The sequence below is a fragment of the Emys orbicularis genome, chromosome 3, assembly GCF_028017835.1.
Source record: "Emys orbicularis isolate rEmyOrb1 chromosome 3, rEmyOrb1.hap1, whole genome shotgun sequence".
Taxonomy (NCBI): Eukaryota; Metazoa; Chordata; order Testudines; family Emydidae; genus Emys; species Emys orbicularis.
The window spans coordinates 76,640,393-76,658,032 of NC_088685.1; the positions used below are offsets into that span (position 1 = coordinate 76,640,393).

Sequence of the window (17,640 nt, forward strand, 5' to 3'; positions counted from 1 at the left end):
ACTTTTTCATGGGTGGGCAAGCCTTCAGAGTCAGCTTTTAAGAAGCCCTGCTCAGATCACGAGGGTGTCCAACTAATTGTTAAGGGATATACGATTGCCTTCTACAACTGCTCAAGCAGTACTACACTGCACTTTGAAAACACCACTACCAAATTGTGCCTCTGCAGTTCGCACAACGACCCCTCTGCATTACCAGGGGAACAGTGGTCCAACGGGTGGTGGGTTACCTCCTACTTTGAGCAATGGAATACCCGAAACGCACTGTATGGAACATACTGGGTGTGCGGGCCCAAAGCTTATTACTTTCTCTCCCCTGATTGGGCAGGGTCATGTTATTTAGCGTGGCTAACACTGCCTTCTCGCACCTCCCTCACTCCCCCTCATTTTCCCCACGTTCGTAACATCCGTGAAACCTTCAGAGATATTAATATCCGTGATGGTTTGTCGTGGCAGCGGTGGGCTGGTCTCATTAGCTTGAGGGGTGGTGTCATCCGTCTACAGGGACTACTAGAATCTTTAACCAATGAAACTGCGACCCTATTTGAGAATCAGGCTGGGGAAATGTCCCAGCTGCGCCAGTTAGCTTTGCAAAACCGAATGGCTTTAGACATAATGTTAGCAGCCCAGGGAGGAACTTGCGCCCTCATAAATGAAGAATGCTGTGTTTTTGTAAATGACACCTACTCTGACACTTTTCAACGTACCAAACATCTAAGGGAAATGGCTAAGAACTACTCCTCTGGCCAGCCACCTTATGATTGGTGGGGAGCCTTATGGAATTGGCTGCCTGGATTTGGGTGGGTTAAAAAACTCTTGGTGGGTATTGTTGGGGCCATAGTAATCCTTATAATACTGTGTTGCTGTATTCAGTGTGTCCCCTCCCTCATAGACTCATGTGGGTCACTTTATTCTTTTCCTACTTCAGCCAAGGGCCTTACTCTCTTCGAGTTGGCCCAGGCTGAAATTGCCAAGCGGCCCTTGGCTCCTTAAAATGGGGTGTAGCTTTTGGTAAATAGTTATCCCAAAGCTACAAATGGAGGAATGTTGAGTCTGAACTTTTGATGAGCTTAAACTTAACCCAGACTTGATGTCTCTGTCTGAACTTTTAATCAAAGCTCTGACCTGCGAACTACTCATGACACCCCCCCTCCCCTTAAGTAGCTATCTCCCCTTTTGTCTTTTTGAATCTACATTTTAACCTGTTTTATCCTGTAGAATCTTGATTGATTATGCATGACCATTATGATCTGTTAATCACTTTGTTTACTTCTGTGTATAAATATTGATGCTCACCCCTAATAAACTTGCCACACTTACTCCGAAGCCTTTTAAGCTAAGGATAGTGTGAGCCCGTTGATCAACGAATTGGTGTCTGGTCTCTGACAGATTGTGAGCCCCATACCAACTCCGCACGAACTCGGGTGCTGGAGAGGTGAGTAAGGACTTGCTTTTTACCTAACAAACCTTTAAAGGAACTTTGTAATGTAGACATCAAAAATTACTGTAACGTTACTACCCCACCACCAAATACCTGTATGAGATTACAGGTCTAAATAAAATGTTAAAATATTAGAAAATACAAACCTACCTTTTCCTCTACATTTCCGTTACGGTCAAACTGGTAAAGTGATGCCAGATGAGTAATAATCCACCAGCTAAAACTTAATGGATCTTTGCACTGCACTGGCTCAGAAACAGACATCCCTTCTGCAGTACTGGGTCTTTCAAAGACCTTCTTTAGTAGTTTATTCACCCAGTTCCAAAAAGACTGCAGAGAACAGAGAAAGCCAACCAGGGCTGTGTTAAATGACTTTGTAGAGTAGATTAAATAATAACCTAAGTCTATGTTAAAGGGATTCCTCTCAATACTATCCTGTTTACTTATTAAGATTGTGCTTTTGGTATTAAAGGAAAAAACAAGCTGATAGTCATTAAAAAAATACTGAATAACAAAGTTAAGTGGCACCAGGGAAAACCTAGAGCCATTTTAGGATTTTATTCTTCAGAAGGCAAATGGAAAACAAGGGCAGTAAAAGGATTGTCCATTGGTCATCCTGGGAGAACATGCCCCTAGAATTTTTACAGGCTAGCTCAAAAGCACATAGAGCAGGGGTCTAGAAGAGGGTGTATTCTACCATCCTCAAAAGAATGAAGAAAACAGAATCATCTTGCACTGGTGTGGACTGTAGTTGACCTGTCTAACAAAAGAAAAACTGAACTATTTAACCCTCATAGTGAAAAACAGTTTATGAAAATATTCTTTTTAAAAAAAAAAAGTCTCAGAATATACAAAATATATCAAATGGAACAGGAACTTTAGACACAACCTAGTTCTCAAAATGGGTAACAGTTTACCTGCACCTCATATAGCAGATAAATAATTATATGAAATATTAGCTAGGGAGAGATCCAGTAAGAGAGAACAAGGCCTACACATTTATTTATTTTAATTAAAGGAGCTAGCCTGACATTTTTATATTTATTATGATCTTGTGTTAAAGGCACTGGATGGGGACTCAGGAGATCTTTTTACAGTCTCCAGCTCTGCCACAGCCCAGCACAATGGGAACGAAGGATTGTCCAATGGTTAGCACATTAGCCTGAGAAGTGGAAATCTCACATTCAATTTCTTGTTCCATCACAGACTTCCTTTGTGACCTTGGGCAAGACACTTAATCATAGAATCGTAGAACTATAGGGCTGGCAGGGACCTCAGGAAGTCATCAAGACCAGCCCACTGAGCTGAAGCCATAGCAAGTAAGCTTAGACCATCCCTGACAGGTGTTTGTCTAACCCATTCTTAAAACCTCCAGTGATGGAGATTCAACAACTTTCCTTGGAAGCCTATTCCAGAGCTTTACTACCCTTATAGTTAGAAACTTTTCCTAGTATCTGACCTAAATCTCCCTTGCTGCAGATTAAGCCCATTACTTCTTGTCCTACCTTTAGTGGACATGGAGAATAATTGATCATTGCCCTCTTTATTATTTGAAGACTTATCAGGTCCCCCCATCTTCTTTTCTTAAAACTAAACGTGCCCAGGGTTTTTTTTTACCTTTCCTTATACAGGGTAGGTCAGGTTTTCTAAACCTTTTATCATTTTCGTTGCTCTCCTCTGGACACTCTCCAATTTGCACACATCTTTTCTAAAGTGGGGCACTCACAACTGGGCACAGTACTCAGGCTGAGGCCTCACCAGTGTTGAGTAAAGTGGGACTTGTCTTAAATACAACACTCCTTTTAATATACCCCAGAATGATATTAGCCTTTTTCGTAACTGCAACACATTGACGATTCATACTCAATTTGTGATCCACTATAACCCCCAGCTGGCCAGTAATTCTCTATTTTGTAGTTGTGCATTTGATTTTTCCTTTCTAAGTGAAGTACTTTTTACTTGTCTTTACTGAATTACAGCTTGCTGAATTCATACCTATTTGTCAAGGTCATTTTGCTTGCAAACCCTGCCAGCTTGGTGTCATCCTCAAATTTAAGAATACTCTCCATTCCTTTACCCAAATCATGCACATGTACCATTTCTAAAAATGTGAACAACACTCCTCTGTTCAACCACCTTTTGTCTGTCTTGTCTAATTAGATTATAAGATCTTCAGGGCATAGACTTTGTTATGCTCAGCATTTGTACAGCACCTAGCACAATGGCACTCTGATCCTGACTGACTTGTAGATGCTACTGTAGTACAAATAATTAACAACAAAATTTTCACCAGAGACTTTTTTATATCTGCTCACATTAAAAAGTCTGAATACTCTACCTTGAAGCTGTTTGATGATATACAGACTAAATACGCATTACTGCAGTGCACAAACCCATTTGAAAGAAGAACAGCGCTTTGGATTTTATGAAGATTGGCAGCTTTCAAAAGAGTTTTTCTAGTGTCTTTTAATAAATATTCAGGGAAAGATTGTAGCTGGGCCTTGCCATGCAAACCTGCCTAATGGTGGGTGAGTGGTGTACACGCGTGTGTGTGTGTGTGTGTGTACACGTGTGTGTGTGTGTGTGTGTGTGTGTATGTGTGTGTGTGTATGTGTGTACGCGCGCCACTTATGCAAGGACTACTTCCCTTCTCTTGTGGTTCCCCTCCCACCTCAATACAGAGTAACAGCCTCTATTGCCTTGCTTTTCTGAAAACAGGGACTGCTCCCTATCAGTGCCCTGGGCCACAAGAAAGCTACCAGTGACAAAGCTCGAACCAGGACACAATGAACTCTCAAGCGTGGGGGCTAAGTTGGCATAGCTGGCACATTTGTCTCTTGTATGTCAGGGAGCATAATCTCTCCTAAAGCTCCTGATGGGGCAGTGCAACTCTGCATCATGCTGGATGTGAACTAGTGCATTCATGGCACAATCTGGTGCTTAATTTGGTAATTGACCAATCACTATTTGAATGTTTTGGATATAAACACTTTCCTATATTTTCCTCATGCTGTGCATGCAGCAATGTTCCCACTTACCTCTGTATGAGACCCTTTATTTCTGTGGTCCAACAGATGAATAAGCAGAACCCATAATTCCTTAATGCAGCTACAGGGGTAGTGGTGACTAGTTAGAGCCTCCGATGGTCTAACCTGGTGAAGAAAATATGAAGTCCATTCACTCACAGAGTAGCAGGGTATTTGAAGTTGCATTTTACATACTAATATTTCCATTCTTTGTTGCAACAATTTAGAATTTATACACAATTACAGAGGATTCTTGTGAAGCACAATGCACTATTCCATTAACATATAAAATAAATCATGCACACAGCAAAGGAACCATTATCTACCAATGTACAGTAGAAGTAGCATTACTTTTAAGCTTTTACTGAACCAGTTTCAAATGATTTTTCAAAAAATATTTAATAAATGAAAGGGATGTTCTAAGTACTAATGAAAAGAAACAGCACTAAATACCAATTCATTGTCTACTAGTGAAAGAGAGAGAAAATGATTGATTAGATTCACTTGATGTTCCTGGGAAGAGAAGAAAAAGCTTCCCAATGATTTAATATTTATTATTTTTAACATGCAAATCCCTTAATGGTTATGTGTAATGCTAACAGAATAGAATTTGTTCATGTGAAGATAGTTTTTATTCATGGGAGTATGTTAAAATGCCTCAATGTCCCTACAATATTTCACACAGCAGCATTTTGGTAGTCCTGCGGTAAGACATTATTTTAACATGCTCCAAAGAGCACATTTTGAGTCATGTGTGTTATCTGATCATTACTTTTTGTTTAAAGAAATTCTCTTCCGACTGATATTTAATATGTAAAGCAGTCTTGTGGTGAGTTACCTTTCAGATTCTCACACTCTGAATAGAGAAACAGAGATGTGTGTGTGCACCTAGAGCGGAATCCACAGTGACAACATAGCAAAGAAGAATGTGAGATTACTCTACTGCCTGGTATGTAGAGCAATTAGACTTCCTAGTTTAGATCTGCTAATGATAGGAGGTTGTGAAGAAAAGTCAGCGCACCAATGTTTAAAAAAATAAACTAAAGAGGTTACCCAAAAAGGGTACATTACACTGCAGCTTGGAGCATGCTGCTCGGGTACAGAGAAAAGCACTAGCTCTGATCAACTAGTGCGATCAAAATAGCAGTGTAGCCGGGGTAACATGAGCTAGCTGCCTAAGTACACATCCAAAAGGTCCGGGCCAGTTTGTACTCAGGTGGCAAGAGCGAGCTGCTGCTCCTGCTACCTTGGCTATACTGCTATTTTTAGCCTACTAACTTGAACACAGCTAGCGTTTGTTTGTCTACCCAAAGTTTCCCTTGACAAACGTAAAGAAGCTGTAACAGAAAGCTGAAGTTGTTGAAATAGGAGTGGTGTAAATATAAACTGTAATATGACATTGTAAGTAAGTGCCCAGTTAGCTTACTGCCAAGGTTTTAGTCACTCTCTTTTTGTTCCTTTTGAGAGAGTTTGGAAAGATATTTTCTGCATCTATAGCTCATGTTTGGCATGAAACCCAGCACACTGAACTTATTAAATGTGGCACACACTTCAGTTCTGTACACAGTGCATTTCAAAATTACTCTCCCAATCACTTGCCAGATGGTCATGAATAAATACAACACAGTATGAGTTTCTAACAAATAACACTCTTTAAAAATTGGGAATATTAAACCAAAGGCAAAATTTTAAAACACCAATAACAGGGGACTATGGTTTTCCCTATGCATCTGTACAGCACCTAGCACAAAGCAGCCCTGATTGTGATTGGGGCTTTCAGATGCTTTCTGCATAAAAGAAATAAAATAATAATACCTTCGTATATTTGTTGATTGACAAGCTTATCAAATCACAGAAGAGGTTTCCACAGTGTGCTTCAAATAAACTGATATTGGTTAAATTTTCTCCGGTTAGGTTCATGAATTGGTGAGCGTACACAATTTGTCCTAAAACACAACAAAAGATCAGATCTCCTTAATACTTGGGCTTGATTCTATGGACACAAAGACAACAATTTCTATTCACTGTATTTGGGTCAACACGCAATTCTGAGAGGAGTTTCATTTTTGCTTACAAGCAGAAAAATTACTTGAGGAAAGTTTTCCCATTCCAAATTAATCCTTGTCGTCTTCTCCATTTCATAAAAGTTTGATATTATTCTGATTGACAATAGAATGGTTGGCATTATATAGCTACTTTGCTGGCATAATCCCTGCAGTCACTACATTGCAGTAAAGGTTTCTTCATTTGCAAATTCTTCTCAGTAACAAATGCCTCTGTGTGACAAATCTGAGGAACCGTCCCAGATTGAGGTGTCATTACAGAAGGTTTAGGAACAAACTGATAAATTGTACAGTAATAACTCACCAGGACCAGATGGTATTCACCCAAGAGTTCTGAAGTTACTCAAATATGAAATTGAGGAACTATTAACTGTGGTATGTAACCTATTGCTTAAATCATCTTCTATACCAGACGACTGGAGGATAACTAATGTGACGCCGATTTTTTAAAAAGGCTCCAGAGGCTATCCCGGCAATTACAGGTCAGTAAGCCTAACTTCAGTACCAGGTAAACTGGTTGAAACAAAAGTAAAGAACAGAATTATCAGACATATAGATGAACACGATTTGCTGGGAAAGAGTCAAGATGGCTTTTGTGAAGGGAAATCATGCCTCACCTATCTATTAGAATTCTTTGAGGGGGTCAACAAACATGTGATCCAATCAGTACAGTGTTCTTAGACTTTCAGAAAGCCTTTGACAAAGTCCCTCACCAAAGGCTCTTAAGCAAAGTAAGCTTCATGGGATAAGAAGGAAGGTCTTCTCATGGATCAGTAATAAGTTAAAAGATAGGAAACAAAGGGTAGCAATAAATGGCCAGTTTTCACAATAGAGAGAGGTAAATAGTGGTGTCCTCCAGGGGTCTGTACTGGGACTACTATTGTTCAACATATCCATAAATGAACTGGGAAAACAAACAGTGAGGTGGCAAAATTTGCAGATGATACAAAACTAATCAAGATAGTTAAGTCCCAGGCAGACTGCAAAGAGCTACAAAAGGATCTCTCAAAACTGAGTGAGTGGGAAACAAAATGGCAGATGAAATTCAATGTTGATAAATGCAAAGTAATGTATATTGGAAAACATAATCCCAACTATACGTACAAAATGATGGGGTCTAAATTAGCTGTTACCACTCAAGAAAGATCTTGGAGTCATTGTGGATAGTTCTCTGAAAACATCCGCTCAATGTGCATTGACAGTCAAAAAAGTTAACAGAATGTTGGGAATCATTAAGAAATGGATAGATAATATGACAGAAAATATCATATTACCTCTATATAAATCCATGGTATGCCCACATTTTGAATACTGCGTGCAGATGTGGTCGCCCCATCTCAAAACAGATATATTGGAATTGGAAAAGATACAGAGATGGGCATCAAAAATTATTAGGTGTATGGAACAGCTTCCATAAGAGGAGAGGTTAAAAAGACTGGGACTTTTCAGTTTGGAAAAGAGACAACTAAGAAGGGATAGGACAGATGTCTTGACTGGTGTGGAGAAAATGAATAAGGAAATGTTATTTACTCGCTCACATAACACAAGAACTAGGGGTCACCCAGTGAAATTAATAGACAGCAGGTTTGAAACAAACAAAAGGAAGTACGGTAACTCCTTGCTTAACGTTGTAGATTTGTTCCTGAAAAATGCGACTTTATGCAAAACGAAGTTAAGTGAATCCAATTTTCCCAAAAGAATTAATGTAAATGGGGGAGGGGGGGGGGGGTAGGTTCCAGGGAAAAAAATTTTGCCAGACAAAAGACATTATATGCATATACAGTATAAGTTTTAAACAATTTTAAACAAACAGTTTAATATTGTACACAGCATTGAATGATTGTGAAGCTTCGTTGAGGTGGTGGAGTAAGAGGGTGAAATATTTCCCAGGGAATGCCGTGCTGCTAAATGATGAACTAGCACTTGGCTGAGCCCTCAAGGGTTAATACGCTGTTGTTAATGTAGCCTCACACTCTACAAGGCAGCATGGAGGAAGGAAACACAATAGATGCAGGGCAGTAGCTGCAAACACTTCCCTGCAAAAACTGAACATGATGATGAGCCCATGCTATCCAGCTGGAGCGCACCACTCCCTCCTCCTGACAGCACATGCACGGCTGCACAGGCTGAATTTCGAAAGTGCTGGGGGGTGCGTGCATGAGTGAGAGAGAGACGTGCATTGCCCCTTTAAGTTCGCTGACCCCACTTCAAGTACGTTGCCCTTTTAAGCAGATGAGCCAGTTCAGACAGGAAGCAACAGCTTCCAGCAAGCTCCCCCCCCCCCCCACCTTCTGTCCCCTCCTCCACTTTGTGGAGAGGGGGTACAGAGCGGGGGAGGAGGGGCAGGAGCAGGGGGACATCCTGATATCAGCACCCCTCTCCCCCTCCTCCCCCAGCAAGCAGGAAAAAGTTAACAGAATTATTAGGTGTATGGAACAGCTTCCATAAGAGGAGAGGTTAAAAAAACGGGGAGCAGCTCAAAGGCAGAGGGCAGGGCAGGAGCAGCATGGCAGTGGGGGGAGGGACAGCTGAACTGCTGCTGGGCAGCTGCCGAGCTCATTTAGGGGAGCTGATGGCCCCCCTTGGTTCTAATCCCCACAAGGAGGGGCTGCTCTTCCAGAGAATCCTGCAAGCAGTGGACAAAGCAGGCAGCTGCCAAACGACGTTATAAGGGAGCATTGCACAACTTTAAACGAGCTTGTTCCCTAATAGATCAGCAACGTAACAACAAAACAATGTTAACCGGGACAATGTTAAGTGAGGAGTTACTGTACTTCACACAACACACAGTCAACCTGTGTAAGTCGTTGCTAAGGGATGTTGTGAAGACCAAAACTATAACAGGGTTCAAAAAGGAACTAGTTAAGTTCATGAAGGATAGGTCCATCAATGGTTATAAGCCAGGATGGTCTAAGATGCAACCCCATGCTCTGACTGTCCCTAGCTTCTGTTTGCCAGAAGCTGAGAGTAGACGACAGAGGATGGATCACTCAATGATTGCCTGTTCTGTTCATTCCCTCTGAAGCCCTTGGCGGAACACAGGATATTGGGCTAGCTGGACTATTCGTCTTACCTGGTATGGCTGTTCTTATGTTATGTTCTTGTGTGTGTTCTAAAATCGTTACATGTTTTACAGGCCCATGAACTGACCACAAACAATTTTATCATTGGAAGGGAGATCTAACACTGTCCTTAAAATGTGCTTGTGTAAAACATTGGCATGTCCCTATGCCAAGTAAAACATACGGAGACAGTTACACAGATAACTAAGGAAAGAGTACTGGGTACCATAACCTTGGACACCTCCAAGGTTATGATAAGATAAGGCTTTATCTTACAAGGCCTCCACCTGCAGAGCTCCCATTGATATCAGTGGAACAGAAGTCTTGCAGAATTGGGCCCATATTTTATTCTTGAAGATTGAAGCTAATGACAAAACTCCCACTGACTTTTGTGGGGTCAGGGCTTCACCTGAATTGCTTCAGAGAGGGAAAAAAAAAAAAAAAAGACAAGAGCCTAGGAGTGCTACAAGGCATAAAGGATGCAAGGCCCAGTAAAGTTAATGCATATACTATAGTCTCGTTGATTGAATTTTAATGCTAAAACACAAGCCCACCAATGTGCAGAGGGTGTACTGGATTGCCACCCAGAATCTGATCAACAATTAACAGCTCTCAAGTATAAAAAGGCTCTTTAAATTGCTTCCTGAAGGGACAAAAAAAAAATTCATAGCAACATCAATTTCAAGGAACCCAAAATTCAAATGTTTCCCCACCAAATCCACTCACTCAATTTTTTTTTTTTTTTTAAATCATGGCAAAATGCTTAACCTCATCAGTAAACCACACTGCTTTCATTACCTCCCATACCCTTCTCTCTGTACTTATATCCATTCTCTCTGTTTAAATTATAAGCTCTGTGGGGAACGGACCTTGTCTTCCATGCCTTACAAAGTGTTGGTGTTATATAAAAAAATAAAATAACTATCTGCCACAGTTTGGAAAGAGTTTTCAAAAGACAAACACTTAACCCCCAACCCTCACACACATCATCATCTCTCTCTGTTCATTACAAAACTTTGTGGATCTCGTATACACGAGATTCTTTACTCCTGGGGGAATTCTGCGCCAAAAAATTAAAAATTCTGTGCACAATATTTTAAAATTCTGCAAAATTCTGCATATTTTATTGGTCAAAATAACACACGATAATCACACCAGTTTCAATTATTTTGGGTCATTTATTTCAAAATACCCGTCAGCAAGTTTGTCTGTAACAAGACAGACAACAGAAAAGATTCAGAAAATGTTTTTTTTTTTTTTGACAAATAGATTCCTTACTAGGCATATTAATACAGGACTCTGAGGGCTGGTCCACACTAACCCCCCAGTTCGAACTAAGATACGCAACTTCAGCTATGTGAATAACGTAGCTGAAGTCGAAGTATCTTAGTTCGAACTACAAGGTACTTACCGCGGGTCCACACGCGGCAGGCAGGCTCCCCCGTCGACTCCGCGTACTCCTCTCGCGGAGCAGGAGTACCGGTGTCGACGTCTAGACAAGACGCGATAAATCGATCCCAGAAGATCGATTGCTTACCGCCGAACCCGGACGTAAGTATAGACGTACCCTGAGTAATAATTCCTTTAAACTACAATAAAGAACCGTATTTCCCACGCCCATCAGAAACAGTGCAAAGACTTGGGGGGATTCCGGGATAACAGAGGAGCTGAGGGAGATGGAAGTAAATTGCTGGGAAGAAACCTGGGTGTGAACTTGGAGGGTTGTTGGGTATGGGTGGGAAAAGTATGGAACAGGTTTTTTTTGCGGGGCAGGGAGGGATTGTTAGGGAGTTTCCCCCATGCAGACCCCTAGCCTCTCCCATTCAGTCAGGCACATCTGCCCATCCCCATGTGTCCCCCCACTCGGACACCCACTCCCCCCCATCCCTATGTGGCCCTGCATCCCTCCCCCATCACCATGTGGCTCTGTGCCCCCACCCAGCCACTCCCCTGTCTGTGTCCCTGTACCCTCCCGCCTGTCCCCATTTGTCTCTGTATGCCTCCACCCAGCCACCCTCTGTCTCTATGTAGCTCTACACCCCCTCCATCACCATGTGGCCCTGCACCTCCCTCCCCCCCGTGGTCCTTTGTCTCCACTCCCATTCAGCCCCTGCCCCAGTCTATCCTCCTGCACTAGCCCTTATGAGCCCCTGTCTGACACCCCCCCCCCCCCCCCAGCACCCCACGCTGTCTGTCTACCCATAGCCCCTGTCTCCTGACCTGGCCTGACAGGCACTACAAAGAAGGCACTTCAGGCTCGCTCTCTTCCCTTGCTGGCTGGGAGCTGCTGCTGTTCTTGCACCACTGCGCCCTCTGGTGGGCACAAGGCAGAACTGCAGCAACATTTCAGCAGAAGCTTTTTTCTGCGCAAAAAATTAAAATATGTATGGATCATTAATTATGCATGTGCGCAGTAGTGCAGAATTCACACAGGAATACGAGATTTTTTTGGATACCGAATCCATAACTAAACTGCTGAACAAAATCAAAGATGAATATTTTGGAGGACTCACAACACTGTGGATAAGTGACCAAGCATGAGTACTGCTCTTAGTGACATAATGAGGCATTTTGTTATTAATTTAAATAGCAGCTGCATTGGGTCTAAGTAACTGAGCAATCAAGTGTCTAAAATTTTTTGTACACATGAAAAAAACCAAAAGCAAGTGATATAAATGTTTAGAAATTCATTGCTTGAGGGCAGCTAATATCAAAAAGTTACGGCTTATTGAATTCAAGTGAACATATACTTTATAACTGTTTTTGCTGAAAACTCTTTATTATGCGACATCCTACTATAATACATTTTGTACAATTATATAATGTATTAGCTATGGGCGAAATTCTGCCACCTTTTCTCATGTTGATCAACACCTTATTCCATGAGGGGTCCTATTTAGGTCAAGTTGAATTTCAGCTGAAAGGTCAATGGGATCCCACATGGAGTAAGATTTTACTCACCGTGAGTAAAGGTGGCAGAATCTGCCCCTTATATGTTTTAGTATATCTTTCTTATGGGAAGTTGTGGAGATTAGTTAACGTAAAGTGCTATATGAATGTCAAATATATTATTACTCCAACTTGTACGTGGCAGTTAAATGTTACTGTAGTTCTTGGACAAGTATATATCTGCCTTTCCATAACACTGTATTATGAATGGAAACTTAACAGGAAGTCTTGTTGGCCTCCTTCACTCCACCCCCACAACAGCAAATGAATTACTAAAAGAGGAGCTGGCTCTCATATACCTCAATGTCTAGATTACTACAATTTTTGTAATTCACATATGTACCAGTCTTGGACCATTATTTAGAAGCTCTATACTAAAGTGGATTTCAATGCAATGTGACACAACACTTATAGAAAGGGGAAAGAAATAGTACTCTAGAATTATTTTTTGTGCTTGACTTGGCTGACATACAAATGAACAATACATAAATAATCCTCACTATGCAACTAATATTGCCCTCCTTCGTATTTCAACCATTTTTCTCTAGCAAGCTGAATTGCTTTGAAGCTGGTCTCCTCGACTGCATTCCCTGACCTTTTAGTTTAGTTGCTACCATAAACAGCTTACTAGTTTCAGTGTACTCCTTGCCCTGTAAAGCCACTGAACCTCCCCCCTCCCCCCCACATATTGGTTTGCCCTTTTCTCACTATATTTTCACACACTCCTTTGGCCAAGGTCTCTCTCTTCTCCCAATACCTCCTCACTGGTCGCCTGTGGACAAAAATGTGGATTTTTTTTTTTAATCAATCACAAAATCTCCTCAAGAATTCTGATAAATGAAGCACAGACATGTTGCTTGGAACTGATGAGGAAGTGTCCTCTTTTAAAATCATAGCCTCAACATAACATGAACGAGTTTCTCTATGGTCTTGACCATTCTCTTCAAATCTGTACCAGCCATCCCTGGATACCCTTTCCACCCAGTTCACATCAAATTATTGTGTGCTGTTCATCACCTTTTGATTTTTGCAAGCAACATTCAGAAGTGTATTTTTTTAAATTAAACTTGAGTCATTTGAAGTATCAAGAGAAAATAATTTGATGGCTCAGTCTAATCCCAGTAGCACAAATCCACAATACAATTTGATTTAATTGTCAACCTTCATTAGGATAGGATCAACCCCGGATTAGTAACTGTACTGTACATCCAGATTGAGATGCACTAGCCAAAGCACGTGGGAAAACTTGGAAATAACCTGCCCTCACCACTCTTGATTTTAGCCAATGTATCTAATAGCAATTAAAAAGAAAAAAAATAAAGTAAATGCAGAAACTAATCCCCAAAGAAAGTAAAATAATTTGGATAACTTCAGATCAGAAACATATATAACCTGAGGGGGGGGGGGGGGGGGGGGCGGGGGACTAAATCACTAAAAATATGCAAAGCACAAACATGCACCATAAACAGATGGACTTACGCAGCATCTTCTCGCCTAGGACATGAAGAATTTCCAGCACTAGCCAATGGATATCCAAGTGGAGATGCAGTAAATGCCACGATGGAGGAAACAGCTGTGATAAAAGACAATTTTTTTTCTAATTTCATATTTCCTAAGCAAAGCCTGGATCCTATCCTAAGAACCACGAGGACAGGCAGACTCCTATGACCATGTGGAGTCCCACTGATGGCAAGTATCACATTAAATAATACGTTCCAAAGTGAAAGAGAAAATGTTCTTCCTCACACACTTACTCTTCTGTTTAGAGCAGGTTCACAAAATCTTTAATCTAACCCACAATCCAGCTAACCAAAACATCTTAGTTCAAGGTAAACAGGTGAAGCACCATCAACTCCCTATGTGCCCTTCTAGCACACACATTATTAGACAGCAGAGAACTGGTAAATGGACCATAATAAGGATCAACTTTTTCATTCAGAGGCAAGAGCGCTAACCATTTTAACCTCTGAGACCTCAGAGCTACTCAAAGTGTAATGCATCCATCCCTAGAGACAGAGAACATCAGTTCTTCATCAGTCCTTGACCCAAACAGACTGAATGGCAGGAATCAAAATGTCACTCCTTACCATAAGTATTTTCCTTCATCGTAATGATTTGCATAGCGCTCTAATCATGGAATCCCTTTTAAACAAAATAAAATAAAAATATTCCCTACCCCAAATGGAAAAATCTTACAACTGTATACTGCTCTAGTCTATTAAATGTTCATAGAATCATAGAATATCAGGGTTGGAAGGGACCTCAGGAGGTCATCTAGTCCAACCCCCTGCTCAAAGCAGGACCAATCCCCAGACAGATTTTTGCCCCAAATCCCTAAATGGCCCCCTCAAGGATTGAACTCAAAACCCTGGGTTTAGCAGGCCAATGCTCAAAACACTGAACTATCCCCCCCCCCCCCCCAAAAGGCAAATGGAGTTATTGCAGTTTTCTCCTGCACAAAGATGCTCTTTTCCTGTTTTAGACAAGTTTCAGAATTTGTCTTTATAAAACTGCCTCTTCTAGTTGGGAACTCAAGAGTTCTCATTGTCATCATGGATAAACACAATTAATTTTGAAAAACAAATAATAGCACTATGACAAGCCAATTGATCAAGCCTATTTATTCACCTCTAAATATAATTACATTTTATTTGCGTAATGCCAATAAGGATTCTAAAAGGGAAATACTGTACAAAGAAAATGCAAGGTCTAATACACCCAATGTCAAAATATAACTGTGTTTGAGCAATATGGGATGACACTTAACTAATAAGTGCATGAGATGCATTCCCATTTGTTAAATAAAACTAACTTTTATTCATCATAATTTGTAAGAGTCAAATCTGGACTGTTGTATGATGTATTAAAAAGATAAGCCAAACCTTTGCCTGATGTTGAATGGTAAATGCTCCCAGGATACTACTTGGGAGTTCATACAGATGTCCAATATGTAAGGTCAAGGCATGAAGCTCCTCAACCAGCACTGAAGGGAGCTGGACTTCCAGTTCTTCATATGGATGAAGTAGCCCGTCATCCTCTGTTTTGTGTGATTCCAGGTATCTGAATGAACAGCACATCAATATATAATTAAAGGGTTTATAACAGATGGTTATTCAAAACTAATTACACACAATAAGTTAACTAGTTATTGAAATTGTGTATGTCATATCACCTGAAGATGAACACCTTCACATAATGCAGAAATGCAATACACTGATGTCTGATGTTGCCCGCTTCAGAGTGTAGGTTTGCAGCCTGACCTGAAAACAGAAAATTAACGAGTTAGAGGCATAAATCACTTCTTTCAAAAGAAATCTTTATAATACCAATGACACTGTAGTGATCAAAAATATTTCACAATAAGTTCTAAGAGCAATTCTGTTTAAACAATATCGTTCAACTGTAAATAAAATGTTATATTACAATTTTTCCCTGCTAAGTATCCACACAAACTATCACAAAACACGGTCCAGTTAAAGGTAAAAGAAAGAGAAAATGCTATACATAGTTCAGTATAGTGGGAATCATTCACATTATCTTCACTTGTTTTCCCTGACACAGTAGATTAAAAAACAGAAAAGCACAACTTTAGAATCTGTGAAGATGTAAGCAAGCATTGTTATGGATTAGTTTTAATAAGAAGAGATGGAAGAATGGAAAAACACCATCATCAGACAAATTCCTAGGTACACTATGTGAACACTGAAGCCCAAAAGCATTTTTAAAAGCTACATTTCAGCTGCATGGGACGGGGAGGGAGGGATAAGGTTTTGGCAGCACAGCAGAGACCACATTTACAAGAACTTCACATAATACTAGTAAAATATTTCTGGGAAATTTACACTAACAGATACAAAAATTTGGAAGAACTGGCACACTGCAGGTTATTAAAATGTCCAGACTGACATATAAAGAAAGAGAAGTACTAGCTGGTCCAATAACAGAGAAGAAACAGATAATTTCATCATTAAAATCAGGGAAGAGTCCTGGATCTGATGGAGACACCTCTGAATTCTATAAAATGTTTAAAACACAGATAACACCCTTGTTACTAAGTGCACTTCCGTCTTCTGAACTGATTCACCAAAACCAAGCTGGCTTTATAGATGGAAGAAGTCCCTGAAATAATACAAAAAACGGTTACCTACCTTTTCGTAACTGTTGTTCTTCGAGATGTGTTACTCCTGTCAATTCCATTTCAGGTGTGTGCGCCCCCACGTGCACAGTTGTTGGAGATTTTTGTCTTAGCAGTATCTGTAGGGTCGCCTGTGGTGCCCCCTTTGAGTGCCGCGCTCATGCGTCGGTGTATTAGGTGCCACCGACCCTACACCCTCTCACTTCCTTCTTGCCGGCAACTCTGACAAAGGGGTAAGGAGGGTAGGTAATGGAATGGACATGAGCAACACATCGCGAAGAACAACAATTATGAAAGGTAGGTAACCATTTTTTCTTCTTCAAGTGCTTGCTCATGTTGATTCCATTCTAGGTGACTCACACGCAGTGTATGTGAAGGTGAGTTCGGAGTTCACAGTCTGGCGGTTGATAGTACTGAAGTACCCTACTGAAGCCAGTGTCGTCCTTGGCCTGCTGGGTAAGCGCGTAGTGGGACGTGAAAGTATGACCAAGCGGCCGCCCTGCAGATGTCATGGATAGGCACTTGGGCCAGAAAGGCTGCCGAAGACGCCTGGTCGAGTGGGCAGTTACAATCACCGGGGGTTGCACAATAAGGGTCGCCTGATCATGGCAGAAGCAAATGCAGGCGGTGATCCAAGATGAACACTGGGCAACCTTTCATCCTGTCGGCTACCGCGATGAACAACTGTGTCGACTTGCGGAATGGCTTGGTCCTTTCAATGTAGAAGGCTAACGCCCTCCTGACATCTAGGAAATACAGCCTATGCTCCTCCTCCAATTTATGCGGTTTTGGAAAGAAGACAGGTAAGAAAATGTCCTGGCTTGTATGAATCTGGGAGACCATCTTGGGCAGGAAAGCCGGGTGTGGTCTCAGCTGGACCTTGGTTCCGAGGTGAGCGCCCTAATCTCTGAGACTGGACGGGCAGATGTTACTGCGACCAGGAATGCAACCTTCCAGGACAGGAGAA

The 17,640-nt window shown here is 41.2% G+C and overlaps 1 protein-coding gene across 1 annotated transcript in view; it reads right to left on the minus strand.

The window, feature by feature from the left end:
* Positions 1-17,640, minus strand: part of MMS22L (MMS22 like, DNA repair protein) — a 144,313-nt gene that overhangs the window by 114,103 nt on the left and 12,570 nt on the right. The window contains exons 5-10 of the mRNA XM_065401695.1: positions 15,711-15,798; positions 15,421-15,598; positions 14,018-14,111; positions 6,280-6,410; positions 4,477-4,590; positions 1,589-1,768 (exon numbers count right to left, since the gene is read on the minus strand). Coding sequence (XP_065257767.1) covers positions 1,589-1,768; positions 4,477-4,590; positions 6,280-6,410; positions 14,018-14,111; positions 15,421-15,598; positions 15,711-15,798 — 785 coding nt within the window. The remainder of the gene's footprint in view (positions 1-1,588; positions 1,769-4,476; positions 4,591-6,279; positions 6,411-14,017; positions 14,112-15,420; positions 15,599-15,710; positions 15,799-17,640) is intronic.